Below are 20,910 nucleotides of genomic sequence, written 5' to 3' on the forward strand. Positions count from 1 at the left end.
GCCAGAGATAAGAGGAGAAGCAGGAGAGGACAGAGTCAGTGAAGCCAAAGTTGGATAACATTTCCAGGAGAAGGGGGTGGGCCACAGTGTCGAAGGCAGCTCGAGGATTAGGGTGGAGTAGCGGCCGTTGGATCTGGCAAGAATCCAACGCCCATTGGATTTGGCAAGTTTAACAAACACCACCGTGATTAGAATCCTGAGCCTACAACGCTGCTGACTCATGAGTGCCAGCATCGAGATACATAGCTGAGCTCCAGGTTTCACTCTCTGAAAACCCCGAAGCCCAGATTGTACTCACCCAATAACCCTGACAGAGAGAGTGTAAGATCTTGGGAGAACGGGTGATATTGTTGCCCACTCTTTTTCACATCAAGCAGGGACTTCAAGGACCTCTCTTTTCTACAAATGGTATTTGTTAAGCGCTAATTACGTACCAGGTACTGTGCTAAGCGTTGGGGTAGTTACAAGGAAAGGGGGTTGGACACAAGTCCCTATCCCACATAGACCTCTCAGTCTTAATCTGACTCCCAGGCCTGTGCTCTTTCCACTAGGTCATGTTGTCTCACGGATTATAAGGCTCATAGCCCTGGAAGCCTAGAGGTAAGTCGACGGGCCAAAGGTAGGCTTAGCCACCCCCCCACCCCTGGCCACCCATTTTTTTTTTAATGGTATTTGTTAAGTGCTGTGTCTCAAGCACTGTTCTAAGCGCTGGGGTAAATACAAGTTTATCATATTGGACATAGTACCTGTCCTACACAGGCCTGGCAGAAGCAGCGTGGCTTAGTGGAAAGAGCACAGGCTTGGGAGTCAGGGGTTGTGGGTACTAAACCCGGCTCTGCGACTTGGGCAAGTCAACTTCTCTGTGCCTCATCTGTAAAATGGGGATTAAGACTGTGAGCCCCACGTGGGACAACCTGATTACCTTGTATCTACCTCAGTATCTACCTTAGAACTGTGCTTGCTTGGCACACTGTAAGCGCTGAACACATAATAAATGCTTAACAAATACCATCATTATGAAATAAGAGGGAGTAGGATTTAATCCCCATTTTACAGTTGAGGAAACTAAGGCATAGAGAAGTTAAGTGACTTGCCCAAGGTCACACAGCAAGCAACTGGCAGAGTCAGGATTAGAACCCAGGCCCCCTGACTCCCAGGTCCACGCTGTTTTCACTAGGACACACTTTCTCAATCACGACTGGTGTACAAGAGCAATTAGTTACTGCAGGAATTCCCAGAGCAGGTGGGTGAGGGGAGAGGGGGCGTCTTTTCCGTGAGGAGGAGGAGAAACACACCCACCCCACCGCCCCTCCCACGAGATCCGCTCATCCTGGTGTTTTTAATGTTTAATGTTGGCATTTGTTAAGCGCTTACTATGTGCAGAGCACTGTTCTAAGCGCTGGGGTAGATATAGGGCAATCAGGTTGTCCCACGTGAGGCTCACAGTTCATCCCCATTTTACAGATGAGGGAACTGAGGCACAGAGAAGTTAAGTGACTTGCCCACAGTCACACAGCTGACAAGTGGCAGAGTCGGGATTCGAACCCATGAACTCTGAATCCCAAGCCCGGACTCTTTCCACTGAGCCACGCTGCTTCTGAGAACAAGGGATGGGAGGGGGAATCCTTCCCACCACAAACACTCAGGTGGGCCTCACCCAGTGGCCAGAATAGGCCTCTTCGAGGGCATCGTGAAGCCCTGAGTTCGAACAGGGGGGTCACCAGCTTCAAGCATGCCACTGGACAAATTAGGGGCACTGTAGCCATGCGCCAAGCCCAGGTTCTCTCCGCCCTGCTCCCTGGCTTTCTGTCGATCAATCAATCAACCATTTTCATTGAGCGCTATATGCAGATCACTGTTCTAAGCATTAGGGAGAGTTCAACAGAATTAGCAAACACTCCCTGCCCATAACGAGCTCAGTCTAGAGGCGGAGACAGACATTACTATGAGTAAATAACTGACAATATATAATTTAAAGATATGGACATTAAGCGCTGGGTTACACTCAGGCATTATTGGGAACCAGCTCCTCAGGCTGAGCCACCAGAGCGTGCTCTGGGCAGGGCCTAGAGAAGCAGCGTGGCTCAGTGGAAAGAGCACGGGCTGGGGAGTCAGAAGTCTTGGGTTCAAATCCCGGATCTTCCGCTTGCCAGCTGTATGACTTGGGGCAAGTCACTTCACTTCTCTGTGCCTCAATTACCTCATCTGTAAAGTGGGAATTAAGACTGTGAGCCCCACGTGGGACAACCGATCACCCTGCATCCTCTCCAGCACTTAGAACAGTGTTTGCACATAGTAAGCGCTTAACAAATGCCATCATTATTATTATGACCCAGAACCTCCTCCTACAACCAAACCCGCACACTTCGTTCCTCTAATGCTCACCTTCTCACTGCACCCTGTCCTCCACTCTCTCGCCGCCGACCTCTGGCCCGCATCCTACTTCTGACCTGGAACGCCCTCCCTCCTCATATCAGACAGATAATTGTCTGATTATCTCCCACTCTCTTCTTGGTCACCATGACTGGCTCCCTTCATTCATCCTGCCTCCCATCGCCCACGACACACATGTATATATCTGTAATTTATTTATGTATAGTAATGTCTGTCTCCCCCTCTAGACTCTGAACTTGTTGTGGTCAGGAATGTGTCTGTTTGTTGTTGTATTGTACTCTCCCAAGTGCTTCGTACAGGGCTTTGCACACAGTAAGTGCTTAATAAATTCAACTGAATACAATTGAATGAATGAATGAAACTCTGGGCCAAAATCTCTGGTGGAAAGCGAAGATACGGTGAGGCAGACCACACCTAGAATTCACCAGGGCCAACGTACAACCTGATGAGGCAAGGAAACTTTCTTCCCCTCCAAAAAGGGGAGCCACAACAGGGTATTTTGGTCCTAATCAACTGTAGACCAGTTACTTCAGCTCTCTCACTGGCCTTTACCTTCATTTCCCCTCCCACCCACTTTCCTTCCCAGGTCAGTAGCTGTGCTTGCTGCTTAAATTATTTCCTTGTTACTCAAGAGGGTGAGAATGAGAAAGGTGTATGTGTGTGCGTGGGGGCGACGATGGGGAGGGAGGAGAAGGGGTAACTCGGGAAGAGTGACTTCAATGCGTGCGGATGTCTAATTTTTACAAGGTGTGGCTTCAGCAAAATTCTCTGGGAACTTCTGGCCTACACTCCTGGGGCCAACCCTTGGGGATGTTTCTGTTTTGGTTTTTTTTTTTTTTTTTTACAGAGGAGCGAAGGACTGAAGAATGACAGAAGGGAAAACGCGTGGTGGGGAGAGAGGAGACAAGGAAAGGAGAAAAACAGGCCAGTTTCCGAGGGCAGTTTGAAAAATGGCACCGGTTCCTCCTTTGTTTAAACCACATGAATGCACTGGCAGCATGGCCCAGTGGAAAGAGGCGTAAGAAGACCGGGGGCCTAATCCCTGCTCTGTCACTTGTTGACTCTATGACCTTGGACAAGTCACTGCCCTTTTCTGTGCTTCAGTTTCCTCAACTGTAAAATGGGGATTCAACAACTGTTCTCCCTCCTAATTAGACTGAGTCCCCTGTGGGACAGGACTGTCCTGATTAACTTGTACCCACCCTAGTGCTTAGAACACTGCATGACACTAGCAAACGCTTAGGTACCATAAAAAAAAATGCATTTGCAACTGGCCTTAAATTGGCAGTAAGGTCTTGTGGAAAGAACAAGGGGCTGGGAGTCAGACCTGGGTTCTAATCCTGGTTCCACCCCTCACCTGCTGGGTGAAGTTGGGTGGGTTGCTTCACCTCTCTAGGCCTGTTTCATTTGTAAAAGGGGGATTAAACATCCTTTCTCCCTCCACCTGGTAGCGTTAGCTCATGTGGTCATAGTTCTGTCACATCTAGCTCGTTTCTTACTATCCACACTTTGCACATAGTGAGCATTTATAATTCTGCAGGAAAGCACTGAAAACACGATAAGTCGAGGTCATGAAGGAGGTCATGGTTGAAAATGGCAGCCTCCTGGTCCCTTCCGATTGGCTTAAGGCCCACCTATAATAATAATGATGATATTTGTTAAGTACTTACAATGTGCCAAGCACTGTTCTAAACGCTGGACAGTTGCTGCCTGTCCCCAGTGCGTCCTCTCCACACTGGACCAATCCCAATCCTGCCTCCCACGTCTGGAGACTGCCATGAAGCAGCACGACGTAGTGGAGAGAACACTGGCCTGGGAGTCAGGTTATGGGTTCTAATCCCAGCTCCACCACTTTTCTGCTGTTGGGTAAGTCACTTTGCTGTGCCTCAGTTACCTTATCTGTAAAACGGGATTGAGACTGTGAGCCCTACGTGGGACCGGGACTGTGTCCAACCTGATTTGCTTGTATCCAACCCAGCGCTTAGTTCAGTGCCTGGCACATGAAAAGCGCTTATCAGATACCATAATTATTATGATCTTCTAATCAATTAATTACATTTAATGAGCTCTTACTATGTGCAGAGCACTGTACTAGGAACTTGGGAGAGTACAATGTAAGAGACTGTATACCCAGACACAAAGAGCTTAGAATCTAGAGGGGAAGACAGTCATAAAAAAAAAAAGGTATTTGTTAAGCACTATGTGCCAAGCACTGTTCTAAGCCTGGGGCAGATACAAGGTTATCAGGTTGTCCCATGTGGGGCTTACAGTCTTCATCCCCCTTTTACAGATGAGGTCACTGAGGCACAGAGAAGTGAAGTGACTTGCTCAAGGTCACACAGCGGACAAGTGGCGGAGCCGCGATTAGAACCCACAACCTGACTCCTAAGCCTGTGCTCTTTCCACTAAGCCACACTGCTTCCCCAGGTAAGTGCTGTGGGGTTGAAAGAGAGGGGTGAATAAAGGATGCAAAGCCAAGTGCGAGGGGGATGCAAAAGGGAGTGGGAGAAGAGCAGCTGGGGTGCAGAGACCAGGCTGGGAAAAGCCCAGCACCTCAGGGTTCCTGATACAGACTGGGAGATAGGATTACTGGTTCCTACCTTAACTTATGCTTTTTCTTTATTTAGTCTCTGTTAAGGGATTACTATGTGCACGGCATTGTGCTAAGCACTGCGGTAGATACACTAAGCAGCAGCATGGCGTAGTGGAGAGAACACCGGCCTGGGAGTCAGAAGGTCATGGGTTCTAAGGGCAAGTCACTTCACTTCTCTGTGCTCAGTTCTCTCATCTGAAAAATGGGTATTAAAACTGTAAACCCCAAGTGGGACAAACTGATTCCCTTGTATCTACCCAGTGCTTAGAACAATGCTTGGCACATAGTAAAGCGCTTAACAAATACCAACATTATTATTCTCTGTGCCTCAGGTACCTCATCTGTAAAGTGGGGACCGAGACTGTGAGTCCCACATGGGACAGGGACTGACTCCAACTCGATTTGCTTGTATCCACCCCAGCATTTAGTACAGTGCCTGGTACATAGTAAGCGCTTAACAGATACCACAATTATTACTATTAAGATAATTGGGTATGGCACAGTCCAGGCCCTAATAATAATAATTATGCTGGTATTTGTTAAGCGCTTACTATGTGCCAAGCATTGTTCCAAGCACCGGGGGAGATACAAGGTAATCAGGTTGTCCCACGTGGGGCTCACAGTCTTAATCCCCATTTTACAGATGAGGTAACTGAGGCACAGAGAAGTGAAGTGATTTGCCCAAAGTCACACAGCTGACAAGTGGCGGAGCCGGGATTTGAACCCATGACCTCTGACTTCCAAACCCGTGCTCTTTCCACTGAGCCATGCCACTTCTCTACATGGGGCTCAGTTTTAATCCCATTTTCCAGATAACTGAGGCACACACAGAACTGAAGTGACTTGTCTCAGATCACACAGTAGTCCCTAGCCCCTAGGTCAAGCTGCCCCCCCCCCCCCGGAGCACAGCACTGTACTGAATGCTTGGAAGAGCACAAAGCAAGAGTTGGTAGGCACGTTCCCTGCCATGAGTCCAAAATAACGAATTTACAGTCAACAGGTCTGGGCATTAGCTTTTCCCCATCCAGCTTGGTACTGAAATGGATTCTGCCTAATAATGTTCCCGAATTGTCCATTCCGAGCGCTTAGTACAGTGCTCTGCACATAGTAAGCGCTCAATAATACTACTGAATGAATGAATGTTCAAAAAGAGCTTACCTCCTGTTGGATGTCTTTCTGCTCTCTACCGGCAGCTCAATAAATGACAGGCGGGATCCCATTGAACTTCCCCCGTTGATCTGAGCAGAAATGATCAAAACCGAGTCACCTTCATCATTCTTCACCATTAAAGCAGCAAAAACAACCCCGGGAAGAGGGGGCCGGGGCCCACACTTTCCTTAGCCCGCCTGCCAGGTGCTGGATGCGGGGCCTGCCAGCCCACCTGCCAAGAAGGAATCAATCGATGGAATTTACTGAGTGCTTACTAGGTGCAGAATACTGAAGTGAGGGCTTAGGGGAGCGTAACACAATTATTCATTCCTTCATTCATTCAATAATACTTATTGAGCGCTATGTGCGGAACACTGTACTAAGCGCTTGGAATGTACAATTTGGCAACAGGGAGACAATCCCTGCCCATTGACGGGCTTATAGTCTAATCGGGGGAGACAGACGGGCAAAAACAATAGCAATAAAGAGAATCAAGGGGATGTACATCTCATTAACAAAATAAATAGGGTAATAAAAATATATACAAATGAGCTGATGAGCACAGTGCTGAGGGGAGGGGAAGGGGGGGGAAGAGCAGAGTGCTATTGTTTTTGTCTGTCTCCCCCCCATTAGACTGTGAGCCCGTCAATGGGCAGGGATTGTCTCTGTTGCTGAATTGTACATTCCAAGCCCTTAGTACAGTGCTCTGCACATAGTAAGCGCTAATAAATACGATTGAATGAAGGGGGGGAAAAGGGGGCTTAGCTGAGGGGAGGTGAAGGGGGAGCAGAGGGAAAAGGGGAAGGTCAGTGTGGGAAGGCCTCTTGGAGGTGAACTCTCAGTAGGGCTTTGAAGAGGGGAAGAGAGTTAGTTTGGCGGAGGTGAGGAGGGAGGGCATTCCAGGACAGCGGGAGGACGTGGGCCAGGGGTCGACGGCGGGGTAGGCGAGAATGGTGTACAGTCCCTGTCCACGAAGAGCTTACAGTCTAGAAGGAAAGTAGGACAGCAGCTGGATCGGAGCGTCTGGGAAACAAACTTGCTCAACAATTTCAGCAGTTGAACAATCAGCAAAGGTTCTGGCTTGCCGCTTAAAAACAATGGGCAAGGGAGGGTAGAGCCGCAATGCCCTATGCAGGAGGAGCCAAGGAATGCTGGGATTGTTTGCTTTTTTTAAAAAGATTATCAACAATATTAATAATAGCATTTGTTGAGCGCCATGTGCCCAGCATTACTCAAAGCGCTGGGGTAGTACAAGGTTATCAGGTTGGACAGTCCCTGGCCCACATAAGGCTCACGGCCTAGGTAGGAGGATTTAATTCCCACTTGAGGGATGAGGAAATTAAGGCACAGACAGTTAAATGAGTTGCCCCAGGGAACACAGCAGACGAGTGGCAGAGCGCAATTAGAACCCAGGTCCTCTGACTCCCAGGTACTCTTTCCGGTAGACCACGCTACTTCTCTTAAGAAGCCACTCTCACCAACTAGACCAACCCCTCCAAAAGCTGAATCTAATACTTCTTCCTGGGAGGAAGAAGGAAAGAAAACTCCCTGTCTAATCGTTTTGTTTTGTTGTCTGTCTCCCCCTTTTAGACTGTGCCCATTGCTGGGTGGGGATCGTCTCTATTTGTTGCCGCATTGTATTTTCCAAGCGTTTAGTACGGTGCTCTGCACATGGTAAGCGCTCAATAAATACCATTGAATGAATGAATGAATGAGTTCTAAATCCCAATCGATCCCTTAGGAGTAACTGGATTGGAAACTGCTTGAAATGAAAGGAATCAGGTCTACCAACATCATTACACTGCCCTGTTCCTAATAGTGTTGTGCTCTGCTCTGTACAGTCTTATCCCATTGTACAGTGTACACTGTCATCCCTCAATAAATACCAACCAATCGATTGAATGACTGAACTGGAGGAAAAAAAAAAGCCAAAGATTCATTGGAGAAGTTCTCCAGGCAGAGGGGGAGTCCTTTATTATGTGCTTACAAAACAACAGTGGTGTAAAACAGGCTCAGAGAACTTTGGGTGAGATTCCTTGGAGTCTTGCTTGGCTCACTGGATGGTCTGTTCATTCTTCCTTCCCCACCCTTTGCAATTGGCTTTTCAGTGTCCCGCGTTTGTTCCGTGCACACCTCCCTGCCCCTCATCCCAAATACATTCGCGATACATAGATAATTCTCTTTAAAAAACACCCTCGACTCCTCCAATATTGGGGAATTTTGATAAGCACAAGTGCCCTTGTCTAGCGCGCGACTTGGAACATTGCTATGGGAAAATTTTAAAAAACTAAAGTTACAAAAGATTTCAGCACGATATTTAACACCTTTGGAGTTTTATATCGTATTTACTTATTTTAAACTGTTAAATAAAGCCGTTATTTTTGTTCGCTAAATTGTATTTACCCATTATTAAAGAAAATAGAACTCAAAAAGCATACTTTCAACAATCATTGAACAGATTTTCGTACAAAAAAAAAATGTCCCAAGATGGCCGCGCGTTAACTGAATGGCACCGGAAGATCTCGAACACATTCACACGAAACAGTCACCTATATCCCCCTTCATTTAAGTTCACCTAAAATTTAAGAAGATTCTACTAATACCATGTGAGAAAGAGGTGAAACAAGTCATGTAACACAATGAGATCATTTCATTTGTTTCTCTTTAACTGCATGGTGCAATTTAATTCAGTAGTTGGGTAAAAAAAAAAAAATCTGTATTCCCATGTATCTACAGATTATATCAATATAAAACGGGTAGAGCTATACATTTAATGTATACATCTCCCCCACATACTCATACGCACATATATACAGGAACTAGCAATAGCTCCCATCCCCCTGCCACAGATGACTCACGAAGTAACGCACGGCTTCCAAACCTCCGGACACACTGAAAGGTAGAAGGGGGCAAAATACAAGCAGCCACAGGCAAAATACAAGCAATCAGAGCCGAAACGGTTCCTCCCTCCCACCCCGCCCCCCGACATACCACACAGGCCAAAGTGTTCACGGGATGACTGTGCTGACAATAACTTAGAATTCCCAGTACGAACCCAAAGTCAGAAATGACACGAGACTCTCCCCTTTTCTTCAGAGACACTCCCCTCCTCTCACTCTTTAAGAGGGCCCTTTTAGAGACGGTTCCAAGAGATGCCCTTTACTCTTAGTCTACACAAACATGCGTTAAAACGTTCTGAAAGGCCGCCTCCTTGGATTTCTTCATCTTCTCAATTGCCCGGTGCAGGTCCTGCTGTTGCACTGGCCGGATTTCATCGTCCTCGTGGCTACACCCAGAGACCAAAGACATTCGCACGTTACAGAGTCATCCACGTAATAACAACCGTTACGGTACTTGTCAAACCCTTAATATGGGCCAAACACTGTTCTAAGCGCTGGGGGAGATAGAAGTTAATCAGGTTGGACCCAGTCCAACTCCACATTCATTCATTCATTCATTCAATAGTATTTATTGAGCGCTATGTGCAGAGCACTGTACTAAGCGCTTGGAATGGACAAATCGTTAACAGATAGAGACAGTCCCTGCCCTTTGACGGGCTTACAGTCTAATCAGGGGAGACGGACAGACAAAAACAATAGCAATAAATAGAATCAAGGGGATAAACATCTCATTAAGACAATAGCAAATAAACAGAATCAAGGTGATGTACATCTCATTAACAAAATAAATAAGGTAATGAAAATATATACAGTTGAGTGGACGAGTACAGTGCTGGGGGAGGGGAAAAGGGAGGGGGAGGAGCAGAGGGAAAGGGGGGAAAAGAGGGCTTAGCTGAGGAGGTGAAGGGGGGGGTAGAGGGGGAGCAGAGGGAAAAGGGAGCTCAGTCTGGGAAGGCCTCTTGGAGGAGGTGAGCTTTAAGTAGGGTTTTGAAGAGGGGAAGAGAATTAGTTTGGTGGAGGAGAGGAGGGAGGGCATTCTGGGACCGTGGGAGGACGTGGCCCAGGGGTTGACGGCGGGATGGGCGAGAACGGGGGATGGTGAGGAGGTGGGCGGCAGAGGAGCGGAGCGTGTGGAGTGGGCAGTAGAAAGAGAGAAGGGAGGAAAGGTAGGAAGGGGCAAGGTGATGGAGAGCCTTGAAGCCTAAAGCTTCCACATGGCGCTCAATGTCTTATCCCATTGTACAGTTGAGGGAACTGAGGCAGAGTTTAGTGACTTGTCCAGTCACGCAGTAGATGTGCGGAGGAGCGGAGATTAGAATCCAGGTAAAACACCTCGGGGAGTCTAAAGGGGCTCGGAACAGACACTGGGAAGCGTTGGAGCTCACTAACCTTTAAACCACAAAGGGCCTCATACCTTGGTGGGGTGGGGTGAAGGGTGGAAGGGCGGAGGTGGGGAGAAGGAACAAGATAGCAGTATCCTCCTCCTGCTCCCTGTGGCTTCCAGTAACACTGTCGGAGGCCAGCCATAACATGTTGGCTGTAGCTCTGTGTCACCTTGGAGTCTGATCTTCCCTGCCTGGCATGGAAGGGAGGGGCTTGAGCTCACAATAAATGGTTTATAATGAGTGGAAAGAGTGGATTTACTCTTTTCCGGTGGTAGTACTATGAATAAGCAATTCGACTGCCACAGTGATAATGCCAAGCGATATATTTATCCCTGGTATCTGGAATGGCGCGAGGTGGGCTCCGGCTGGGGCTCGGCCGTGGCTTCTGAACAGACGGATTAAGGAGCCCACGGGGACCTTTCCGTGAAGTGCCCTGGCAGGAGCCGAGAAATGGAGAGTGCCGCTGGGCCCGGATGCCCGGCATATGCCGGGATCCCAAGGGAATTCCTGGGGGCAGAGGGGTGGAAAGAGACAGGGAAGGAAGCCTCTGTCGCTGGACACCACTAGACTGTAAGCTTGTTATGGGCTTGGAACGTGTCTACTAATTCTGTAGTAGTGTACTCTTCCAAGCACTTCGTACGATGCCGTGCACATAATAAGCGCTCAATAAATACCACTGATTGATTGATATTGGAGGTGGCAGCAGAAAATATTCCAGCTCCCAATATTATTATTATTATGGTATTTAAGTGCTTACTATGTGCCAGAGCTGTGCCATGTGGGGCTCACAGTCTCAATCCCCATTTTTCAGATGAGGTAACCGAGGCACAGAGGAAGGGAAGTGACTTGCCCAAGGTCACACAGCAGAAAAGTGGCAGAACAGGGATTAGAACTCGTGACCTTCTGACTCCCAAGCCCCTGCTCTATCCAGTATACCATGCTGCTTCTCAACTGTGGGGCTGGTCACACAGAGACCTCTGATCTTTTGACCCCAACCAATTTACTGGAGTCATCACGCCCATTTAGCTTCCACAGCCAAACTACCTTCCCTTGATGACCAAATGGATGCCCTCCACTCCACTCCCACGGGCTTTGGAGTCAGAGGTCATGGGTTCGAATATCGGCTCTGCCACTTGTCAGCTGTGTGACTGTGGGCAAGTCACTTAACTTCTCTGTGCCTCAGTTCCCTCATCTGTAAAATGGGGATTAAGACTGAGAGCCCCACATGGGACAACCTGATTCCCGTGTGTCTCCCCCAGTGCTTAGAACAGTGCTCTGCACATAGTAAGCGCTTAACAAATACCAACATTATTATTATTATTATTATTATTATTACTCAACTCTCTGGTTCCCCTATTCCTTCACCCATCTCGTACCATTAACCCACAGCCCTGGATCACCTCCACAATCTGCTTCCTTCGCTCCTGCGCACGAGCCGCAGAGTGCTGCTGGTGGAAATCCAGATATCAGGCCCCCTTTTATTCTCCACCCACTCCCTTGAAGAACTCATGTGCTCCCATGGCTTCAACTACCACCTCCATGCGATTGATACCCAAATCTACATTTCCAGTCCTTATCTCTCTCCCTCTCGGCACCCATATATTTCCTTCTGCTGTCACCTCAAGCTTAACACCTCTAAAACGGAACCCCTTATCTTCCCACCCGAACCCTGTCCTCCCCGTGACTCGTCCATCACTGCAGACGGCACCACCAGCCTTCCTGTCTCACAGTCCTGTAACCTCGGCATTATCCATGCTCCTAAGCCCGTCAAAGGGCAGGGACTGTCCCTATCTGTTGCCGACCTGTACATTCCAAGCGCTTAGTACAGTGCTCTGCACATACTAAGCGCTCAATAAATACTATTGAATGAATGAATGAATTCAACCTTCACGACATGCTAAGCCTAGCCTGCCCTGTTTACTCTTATCAACCTTGCTGTCCCCTCTGCCTCCTCTCTCTCCCCACTCCGGTCTATACTTCTCTCTGCCCCCCGAATCATTTTTCTACAAAAACGTTCAGGACACGTTTCCCCTCTCCTCAAGAACCTCCAGTGGTTGTCCATCCACCTCTGCAAAGAGAAACTTCTTACCATTGGCTTTAAAGCACCTTACACCCTCCTAACTCTTCTTGCTATTCCTACTACGACCCAGCCTGCGCTCTGCTCCTCTAATGCCAACCACTCAGTGGACCTTACTCTCGTCTATCTCGCCGCCGACCTCTCACCCATGCCCTGCCTCTGGCCTGGAACGCCCTTTTCATATTTGGCAATTATTCTCCTCATCTTTAAAGCCTTGAAGGCACATCTCCTCCAAGAGGCCTTCCCTGACTAAGCCCTATTTCCTCTTTTCCCACTGCCTTTAACTCATCACTCCCTCGCAGCCCCACAGCACTTATGTATATATACGTAATTTATATTAATGCCTGTGTCCCTCTCTAGACTCTAAGATCATGTCTGTTACATCATGTCGTAGTCTTCCAAGTGCTTAGCACAGCGCTCTACACACAATAAGTGCTCAATACATACAACTGTTTGATTGCTAGTCGATTGCATACTATGTGCCCAGGGCTCTAAGTGCATGCTGGGGTAGATACAGGATAATCAGGTAAGACAGTCCCTTTTGTGTACGGGGCTCAAAGTGTTAGGGGGACGGGGAACACAGTCCGCACCCCTACTTTTCAGATAAGGAAACCGAGGCACCAGTCAGTTAAATGTGTTCTCGAGACTGTAAGCTGTTTTGGATGGGAACGCCCTATAACACCGTACTCTCCCAAGAGCTCAGTACAGAGCTCTGCACACGTTAAGCTCTCAATGAATGGGACCGATTGACCGTGGTCACCCAGCAGGCCAGTGGCAGAGCTAAGAACAGAACCCAGGTGCCCTGGCTCCGAAATCTCTGCTCTTTCCACTGGACCACGCTGCTTCCCATCTCCTGCTGGAAGGAGCTGGGGGTGGGGGAGAGAGGGAACCCTGAGTGGGATCGCTCCGGGCCTTGGGTGATTTCATCCAGTGCACAGCCTTAGTCGATCGTGTTTAATGAGCGCTTACTGTGTGAAGAGCACTCTACTAAGCACCTGGGAGAGCACAATAGAAAGTGGCTTAGTATGAGAAGCAGCGTAGCTTAGTGGAAAGAGGATGGGCTCGGGAGTCAGAGGTCATGGGTTCTAATCCTGGCTCCACCCCTTGTCCGCTGTGTGACTTTGGGCAAGTCACTTAACTTCTCTGTGCCTCAGTTACCTCACCTGTAAAATGGGGATTAAGACTGTGAGCCTCATGTGGGACAACCTGATTATCTACCCCAGAGCTTATAATCGTGCTTGGCACATAGTAAGCGCTTAACAAATACCATTATTATTATGATTATTATATAACAGACACACTCCCTGCTCATAATGAGCTTGCGGTCTAGAGGGGGAGTCAGACACTAATATAAATACGTAAATTACAGATCTGTACCGTAAGTGGGCTGGGGTGGGGATGGGGGATGAATAAAGCGAGCAAGTCAGGGCAACGCAGAAGGCAGCAGCAGAAAGGGAAAGAAATGGCATCCAAAATTGAAAAACTGAGAGTAAGGGGAACAGAAAAAACATTTTAACGATACAGTAAAACAAAACTTCCGGCAATGCCCTTCCCAGCTCAAAACTAGAAATCAATTGTTGAAGATAGATCAGTATGGAGTACTGCAATCACACAAATGCTTCCTAAGGAAATAGACGAGGAAGTAACAAAGTACTGGGTGTCCCACTCCCACTGGGCCTTCACCTTTTGACCATCCTTTCCGGGACGCTGACTCCAAAGTGTACCGGTCATCACTCAGGATGCTGAATCCGGTGATCTGACTTAAATAAAACTCTGTCCAACCTGATTTTCTTGTGTCTACCCCAGGGCTTAGTAGAGTGCTTGGCACATAGGAAGCGCTTAAATACCCCAATATTAAATCTTGGGGGGACCTAAATTTTCAAGTGATTCTTACAGTGCCCTGCAGAGGAAGTGCTCAGTAAAAACGACTGATTGACTGATGAATTGGGAGTGAATGGTGGAGAGATTTACTCATTCATTTACTGGTCTTTTCCTACAGACAGCAGCGGCTGCTGCCAAGCAGCGAAATCCCACTGGCTTCGGTGGTTTCTGCAAATGCACGTCTGAGTAAGGTCACTCCAAAACCACATACCTTTCTTCCGCTGTGGAATTGACATATTCCCTCACACACAGGAGTGCCGCATCCCGACACATCTCTTTCAAATCGCTTCCTGAAAACCCATCGGTTTCTTTAGCAACTTGTAGCAGGTTCACATCGCCATCGACCTAACCAAGCACAAAGCGGGAAGTGGAAGATGTTGAGAGAGAGAGAAGGCCCAGCGACGCATATACAGGCATTCGGATCAACTCACATCTCAAGTTTGAAACGTTTCCCGTTTCTCGGAAACACGTGTGCAACCAAACAGATTGCTAAACTGAGCTTTGAGGGGAAAATCCAAGAGTCAGCTACAAACTCTGCTGTGATATACCGTGGCTCAGTGGAAAGAGCACGGGCTTTGGAGTCAGGGCTCATGAGTTCGAATCCCAGCTCTGCCACTTGTCGGCTGTGTGACTGTGGGCAAGTCACTTAACTTCTCTGTGCCTCAGTTCCCTCATCTGTAAAATGGGGATTAAGACTGTGAGCCCCACGTGGGACAACCTGATTCCCCTATGTCTACCCCAGCGCTTAGAACAGTGCTCGGCACATAGTAAGCGCTTAACAAATACCAACATTATTACCAACATTATTATTACTTCAGTTTCTATGACAGAGGATTTATAGACCCCCATGGATAAAACTGCCGGAACCCCTCGGGGCTGGATGAGGCAGCATCTTCCATAAAACTTCTGCCAAGCTTGCCCCTATGTGGCAATAAGTCCTTTGATTCATTTAAACCACAGACCCCCAGTGACCCAGTTCCTCATTGATCTCAATCCAACAGCTTCTCCAATTCCTGGATCTAGGACAAAGAGATGAAGTGTTTTCTGCAGTCCTGTTGACACTGCGAAATCACTATTAACAAGCAAAGGCCTTGTGGGGTATTTTGGAGGTGAATCCCTATTGTGTGATGTACAGTCAGGATGTTGTGGGCTCGAGCTTCCTCCTTTCTTTCCTTTTTTTTTTTAAACAGTATTTGTTAAGCCCTTACTATGTGCTGGTCACTGTAACCTAAGTCCTGGGGTAGATACAAGGTTGCACAGAGTTCCTGCCCCACATGGGGCCTATAGTTTTAATCCCCATGTTAAAGATGAGGTAACTGAGGCACAGAGAAGTTAAGTGACTTGCCCGAGGTCACACAGCACACAAGTGCCAGAGCTGGGATTAGAACCTGGGTTCTCTGTGCCTTAGTTACCTCATCTGTAAAATGGGGATTATGACTGTGATCCCCCTGCGGGACATGGACTGTGTCCAGCCTGATTACCTCGCATCTTCCCCAGTGCTTAGAAAGGGTGCTTGGCACATAATAAGCACTTAAATACCATCATTATTATTATTAATAAGTACCATCCCCCCAAAAAAAAGCACCTAACTCCCAAATCTCACAGGCCCACACCCTCCAATAGCCAGCTAGATAAAGGGGGAAGAGGCCAGGGGACCTCGAGCCCAGCAAACTTGAGGTCACCTACACCTCCTTACCCCAAGCTGACTCCTGCAAGTTCTAACTACCTGTCCCCTCTGCAACTGGAGGTGGCCTCTGCCTCCGTCAGCCTGGAGGGAAGGAGCAGGGCCAGCGAACTATTCCCCGCTGTGAAAGCTTGGCAGGCTGCAGGGACTGAGGGGAGCGTGAAGGAAGTCCTCCGGAGGCAGGGGTGGCTAACAGGGAATGAATGCCCAATGCCCGCTGCCTAAATCAGCCGGGCCCAGATGGAGCTTTGGCTCACCAAGGAGGGATGGGGTGATTCAGAAGGTGAGAGCTGCCTGAGATGGGGAAAGGGAATGAGTCAAAGCATGGGAAAAGTGAAAAGAGCAGAATCCAAGTGGCTACTAAAAACGCCTTTCTCTGAGAAGCACGCATAAGCTCATCTCCTTGGCAATTTCTAGATGGCTCATTGGCTCCTTCTGTGGTCAGGGGACGCTTCTACCACCTCTACTGTAGTCTCCCCTATGCTTAATACAGTGCTCTGCAGACAGAAAGTGTTCAATAAATATCACTCATCGATTGTTCCGTCCACCTAACCAAGCAAACATCAGGGATTTCTTTTTCTTATTCTTCAAAATCTCAGCCCCAAGAATCTTACACTCAATACGGTTCTTTTTCAAGGAAACTGACAATTGCATTAAAAGATCTGCAAGAGTTAAACAAAACATACACTTAACTTTGCAGAGGGAGTAATTCTGTCGGGGGCTGGCAGAGGAATTTCAAACCAAAGTACAACTATTCCCTTAGGTGGAAAAAAGATCCATCAGTGGGAGGGAGGAGAGAGATGATAGCCCCAGAGCATTTATGTACATATCCAAAATATATTTTATATTCAGGTCTGTCTCTCCCTCTAGACTTAGTTCAGTGCTCTGCACACAGTAAGCACTCAATAAATACGACTGAATGAAATGAATAAACTCATCGTGAGCAGGGAATGTATCTACTAACTCTGCTTTATTGTACTCTCCCAAGCACTTAGCACAGTGCTCTGTACTCAGTAAGTGCTCGATAAATACAATTAGGACGATAATGATGATGGTGATATTTGTTGAGTGCTTATTATGGGCCAAACAAGCACTACGTTATGTGCTGGGGTAGATACAAATACAGTCACATCAGACAATTCCGGTCTCACGCTGGACTTACTACAATCTAAGTGGGAGGTAGAAGATACTTTAACCCCCATTTTACAGATGATGAAATTGAGGCACAGAGAAGTTAAATGACTTGCCCAAGGTCATACAGCAGGTAAATGCAGGAATCATGTCTGACAATCAGTCCTGTGCTCTTTCTACGAGGGGACACTGCTTCTCAACATTTCAGAAATAGTTAAATTTTATCAAAAATCCACTCCATGCTCAATAAAGGACGTGCTCACAACCTAGACCTCATTTGAAGGAATATGCTTAACCCAGGTCTGCAACTTCTTTCAAGAAAAATTACCGTTCCTCTTTCAAAATTCCTCATAAATGTCAGGACTGTAAATCCCATGATTTTCAAATCCATAACTGCGTTCTAAAACTCTGATTTAGAGAGGTCAATCTCTTGAGTTTTCCTTAAATAAGAATCACACGGGGGATGGATTTTCTTGCCCTGTATAGAAACAAAATTCTAGAGGCCATTCCAAAGGAATATGGGGGAGTGGGGGTGAAGAGAATACAACGCTAAAACCCAAGTTTAAATTGGGCAGAGTGACAAATACCCTGAAAGTTCAACGTCCAGGAGAGAGGTAGCCTCTGAGAGGACCGGCTTGAACTCGGGAGGAACTGCGGCTTGCTGACCGAGTGAGTCTCAGCTCTAGCCGAATTCTGCGGATTGCTTGAAGGCTGTCACACAGCGATCTCTCTGACTGATGCCGCGCCGCATTCTTCACAATCACAGGATTCTCTCCATAATCCGCAAACTCGAAGTCTAACTTCAAATAGCTCCGACTGCTAGTGACTCTGCCACTCGCCAGCTGAGTGACCTTGGGCAAGTCGCTTAACTGCTCTGGGTCTATGTTTCCTCAGCTAGAAAATGGGGATGCGACACTTGTTCTCCTGCCCCCTTAAACTGCGAGCCCTATGTGAGACAGGGACTGTATCTGACCTAATTAACTCTCATCGGCTTCAGAGCTTAATACAGTGCTTGGCACACAGTAAGGACTTAATAGCACCATTATTTTTTATTAGTATTTCTATGATTGCAAATCTTTGAAAGAATCTAATTTCCCACACATACCAATTTGCAACTCTAATTGAGAAGATCAATCAATGGCATTGATTTAGCATTTCTTGTGTGCAGAGCATTGTCCCAAGCACTTGGGAGAGTACAACTGAGTTAGTAGACATGTTCCCTGCCCACAGTCTAGAGAGAGCCTGTGAAAATACTTCTTTCCCCAATTCCTTCTCTTCAACATTTATAAACAAAAAACCAACATAGTTAAGCTTTTGTTGTCCAATTATTTCTTTTCTCACCAGCAACTCTGCTAAACTAATTTCCAGTGCTCTGGCTATATGGTCTGTGCAAGCAGTGATGAGATACTCTGGACATCAAAGGTAAAATAAGTAAAAAAAGAATGAATATAAACTTCATGCAGACTCTATATTAGCTGCTTGGCATATCACATATGCTGTGGGTCCACATGTCAATCGCAGGTTTCCATGGGGAAATAGGAGGAGAAATAGTAAAAGACCAATCCACTAAAATCCTAATAATAATTATATCTGTTAGGTGCTTACTATGCATCAAGCACTACTAAGTGCTGGGGCAGATACAATGTAACTATGTCAGACTTGGTCCCTCCCACACACGGGGTTCACTGCTTAAGTCGGAGGGAAAACAGGGTTTGACTCCCCATTTTACAAATTAGGAAACTGAGGCACAGAGAAGTGAAATGATGTACCCCAGGTCACACACAGCGGTCAAGTGGCAGAGCCGGGATTAGAATTTAGGCCTTCTGACTCCAAGGCCTCTGCTCTTCTCACTAGGCCGCTCCGCTGTATACCTAATATACTTTCGAACATTTCTTTAATTTCTAACTGCTGCACAGTTCAAAAAATCAGAAGCGCAACACCACGTGAGAAGGTAAGGTAAGTGACTTTCCCAAGGACCCACAGCAGACAAGTGGCAGAGCCAGGATTAGAACCCACGGTTAGAGGGAGATTTGAAAATAGTTGGGCGGGCAATTAACACATTGCTATTCCAGTGGATTTGATGTCACTGATGAAGACAAAATATCGGACTAAGTGGACTATTGATTCATCAGATTCTGCCTGGAAGAAGTCATGTTTACCTCTCCAGCCTAGTGGGTGGAAAAATGACGACACTGTTTCTACATTAATATCTAGGAGGAAAGAAAAATGACAGTAGTAATTTTTACTTACATTTTCATTCTTCAAAATCAAGTTCAAGATTGCCTCTCTCTGTTTTAGAGCCTTTTAATGAAAAAAAAAATGATTCAGACACTGTATTTTATAAGAACCAATTTTGCCCTAGACCTCTTTCTTCGGTTATTTCTCTATGGGGCAATTGAGGGTTTTTTTGGAGTTGAATCCCAACAATATCTGTTTTTAAATTTCCACCTAGCACGTAATCCTTCAAACTCACTTTCCCTACTCCCTCTCCTTTCTTTGTTGCCTATGCACTTATATCTGTACCCTGTAAGGACTTGATATTCACCACCCACTCAGTCCACATGTACCTAACTGTAATTGTATTTTAATGCCAGTCTCCCCCTCTAGCCTGAAGCTCCTCCTGGGCAGGGAAAAGTGACACCCACTCTGTTGTACTGTACTCTCCCAAGCACCTAGTACAGTGCTCTGCACACAGGAAGTACTTCGTAAATTCCACTGATCGAGTCCTTACTTCACTCAGCTGCCCAGATCATTCTTCTAAAATGATCCCCACTCCCCACTCAAGAACTCAGAATCTCACTCAAGATTCCCATTCAAGAACCTCCATTGGTTGCCCATCTACCACCACCTCAAACAGAAATTCCTTATCGTCGGCTTTAAAGCACTCAATCAGCTCGCCCCCTCCTACTTTGCCTCACTGTTCTACTAGCTTATAGTAGGTAGGGATTGTCACTCTTTATTGCTGTATAACACTTTCCCAAGTGCTAAGTACATGTCTCTGCACACAGTAAGTGCTTAATAAATAAGAACGAATACTATAGCCCAGTCCTAACAATGAACTCTTCTAATGCCAACCTTCTCACTGTACCTCATCTCATCTGCGTGGCCGCCGACCCTTTGCCCATATCCTCCCGGTGGCCTAGAACTCCCTCCCCCTTCATATACACAGACCACCACTCTTCTCATCTTCAGAGCCTTATTAAAATCACATCGCCACAAAAAGGCCTTCCCTAAGTCCTCATCTCCCTTCTGTATCATCTATTCACTTAGATATGTATCCTTTTAAGTATTTAATGTTCTCCCCACCCGTTTCCCTGCAGCATTTATGAACAGATCTGTAATTTATTTTAATGCTTTCTGTTGTATGGTATTCTCCCAAGAATTTGGTACAGTGCTCTTCACATGGTAAGAACTCAATAAATACCACTGATTGACTGCTCTCAAAACAAGTAGTCAACTCTTGATTGCCATGGGATAGTAAGTGTGTGTATGTGTGTGAGAGAGAGTGGGGGGAGAGAGAAGAGAGGGTTCAGTACAGTGCTCTGCACACAGTAAGCGCTCAATAAATACAACTGAATGAATGTCTCCCCACTCTGCCCCTGACCTTTAGGTGATCTCCATGCTCAGCTTCACTATCTCCCACAGAGAGTAGACAGGGGAAAGACGTGGTTGTGCCTAGCAAGCTTTGGGAAAATGGATTACTGGGACAAGAGGAT

The 20,910-nt window shown here is 47.0% G+C and overlaps 1 protein-coding gene across 3 annotated transcripts in view; it reads right to left on the reverse strand.

The window, feature by feature from the left end:
* Positions 1-8,071: 8,071 nt before the first annotated feature.
* ATAD1 (ATPase family AAA domain containing 1) overlaps positions 8,072-20,910 on the reverse strand; it is a 57,705-nt gene continuing 44,866 nt past the window's right edge. For all 3 annotated transcript variants that reach the window (XM_007666230.3, XM_007666231.3, XM_001506261.6), the window contains exons 8-10: positions 19,445-19,495; positions 14,591-14,724; positions 8,072-9,422 (exon numbers count right to left, since the gene is read on the reverse strand). In XM_007666230.3, coding sequence (XP_007664420.1) covers positions 9,302-9,422; positions 14,591-14,724; positions 19,445-19,495 — 306 coding nt within the window. In that variant the 3' untranslated portion in view covers positions 8,072-9,301. The remainder of the gene's footprint in view (positions 9,423-14,590; positions 14,725-19,444; positions 19,496-20,910) is intronic.

The sequence above is a fragment of the Ornithorhynchus anatinus genome, chromosome 3 (genome assembly GCF_004115215.2).
Source record: "Ornithorhynchus anatinus isolate Pmale09 chromosome 3, mOrnAna1.pri.v4, whole genome shotgun sequence".
NCBI lineage: Eukaryota > Metazoa > Chordata > Mammalia > Monotremata > Ornithorhynchidae > Ornithorhynchus > Ornithorhynchus anatinus.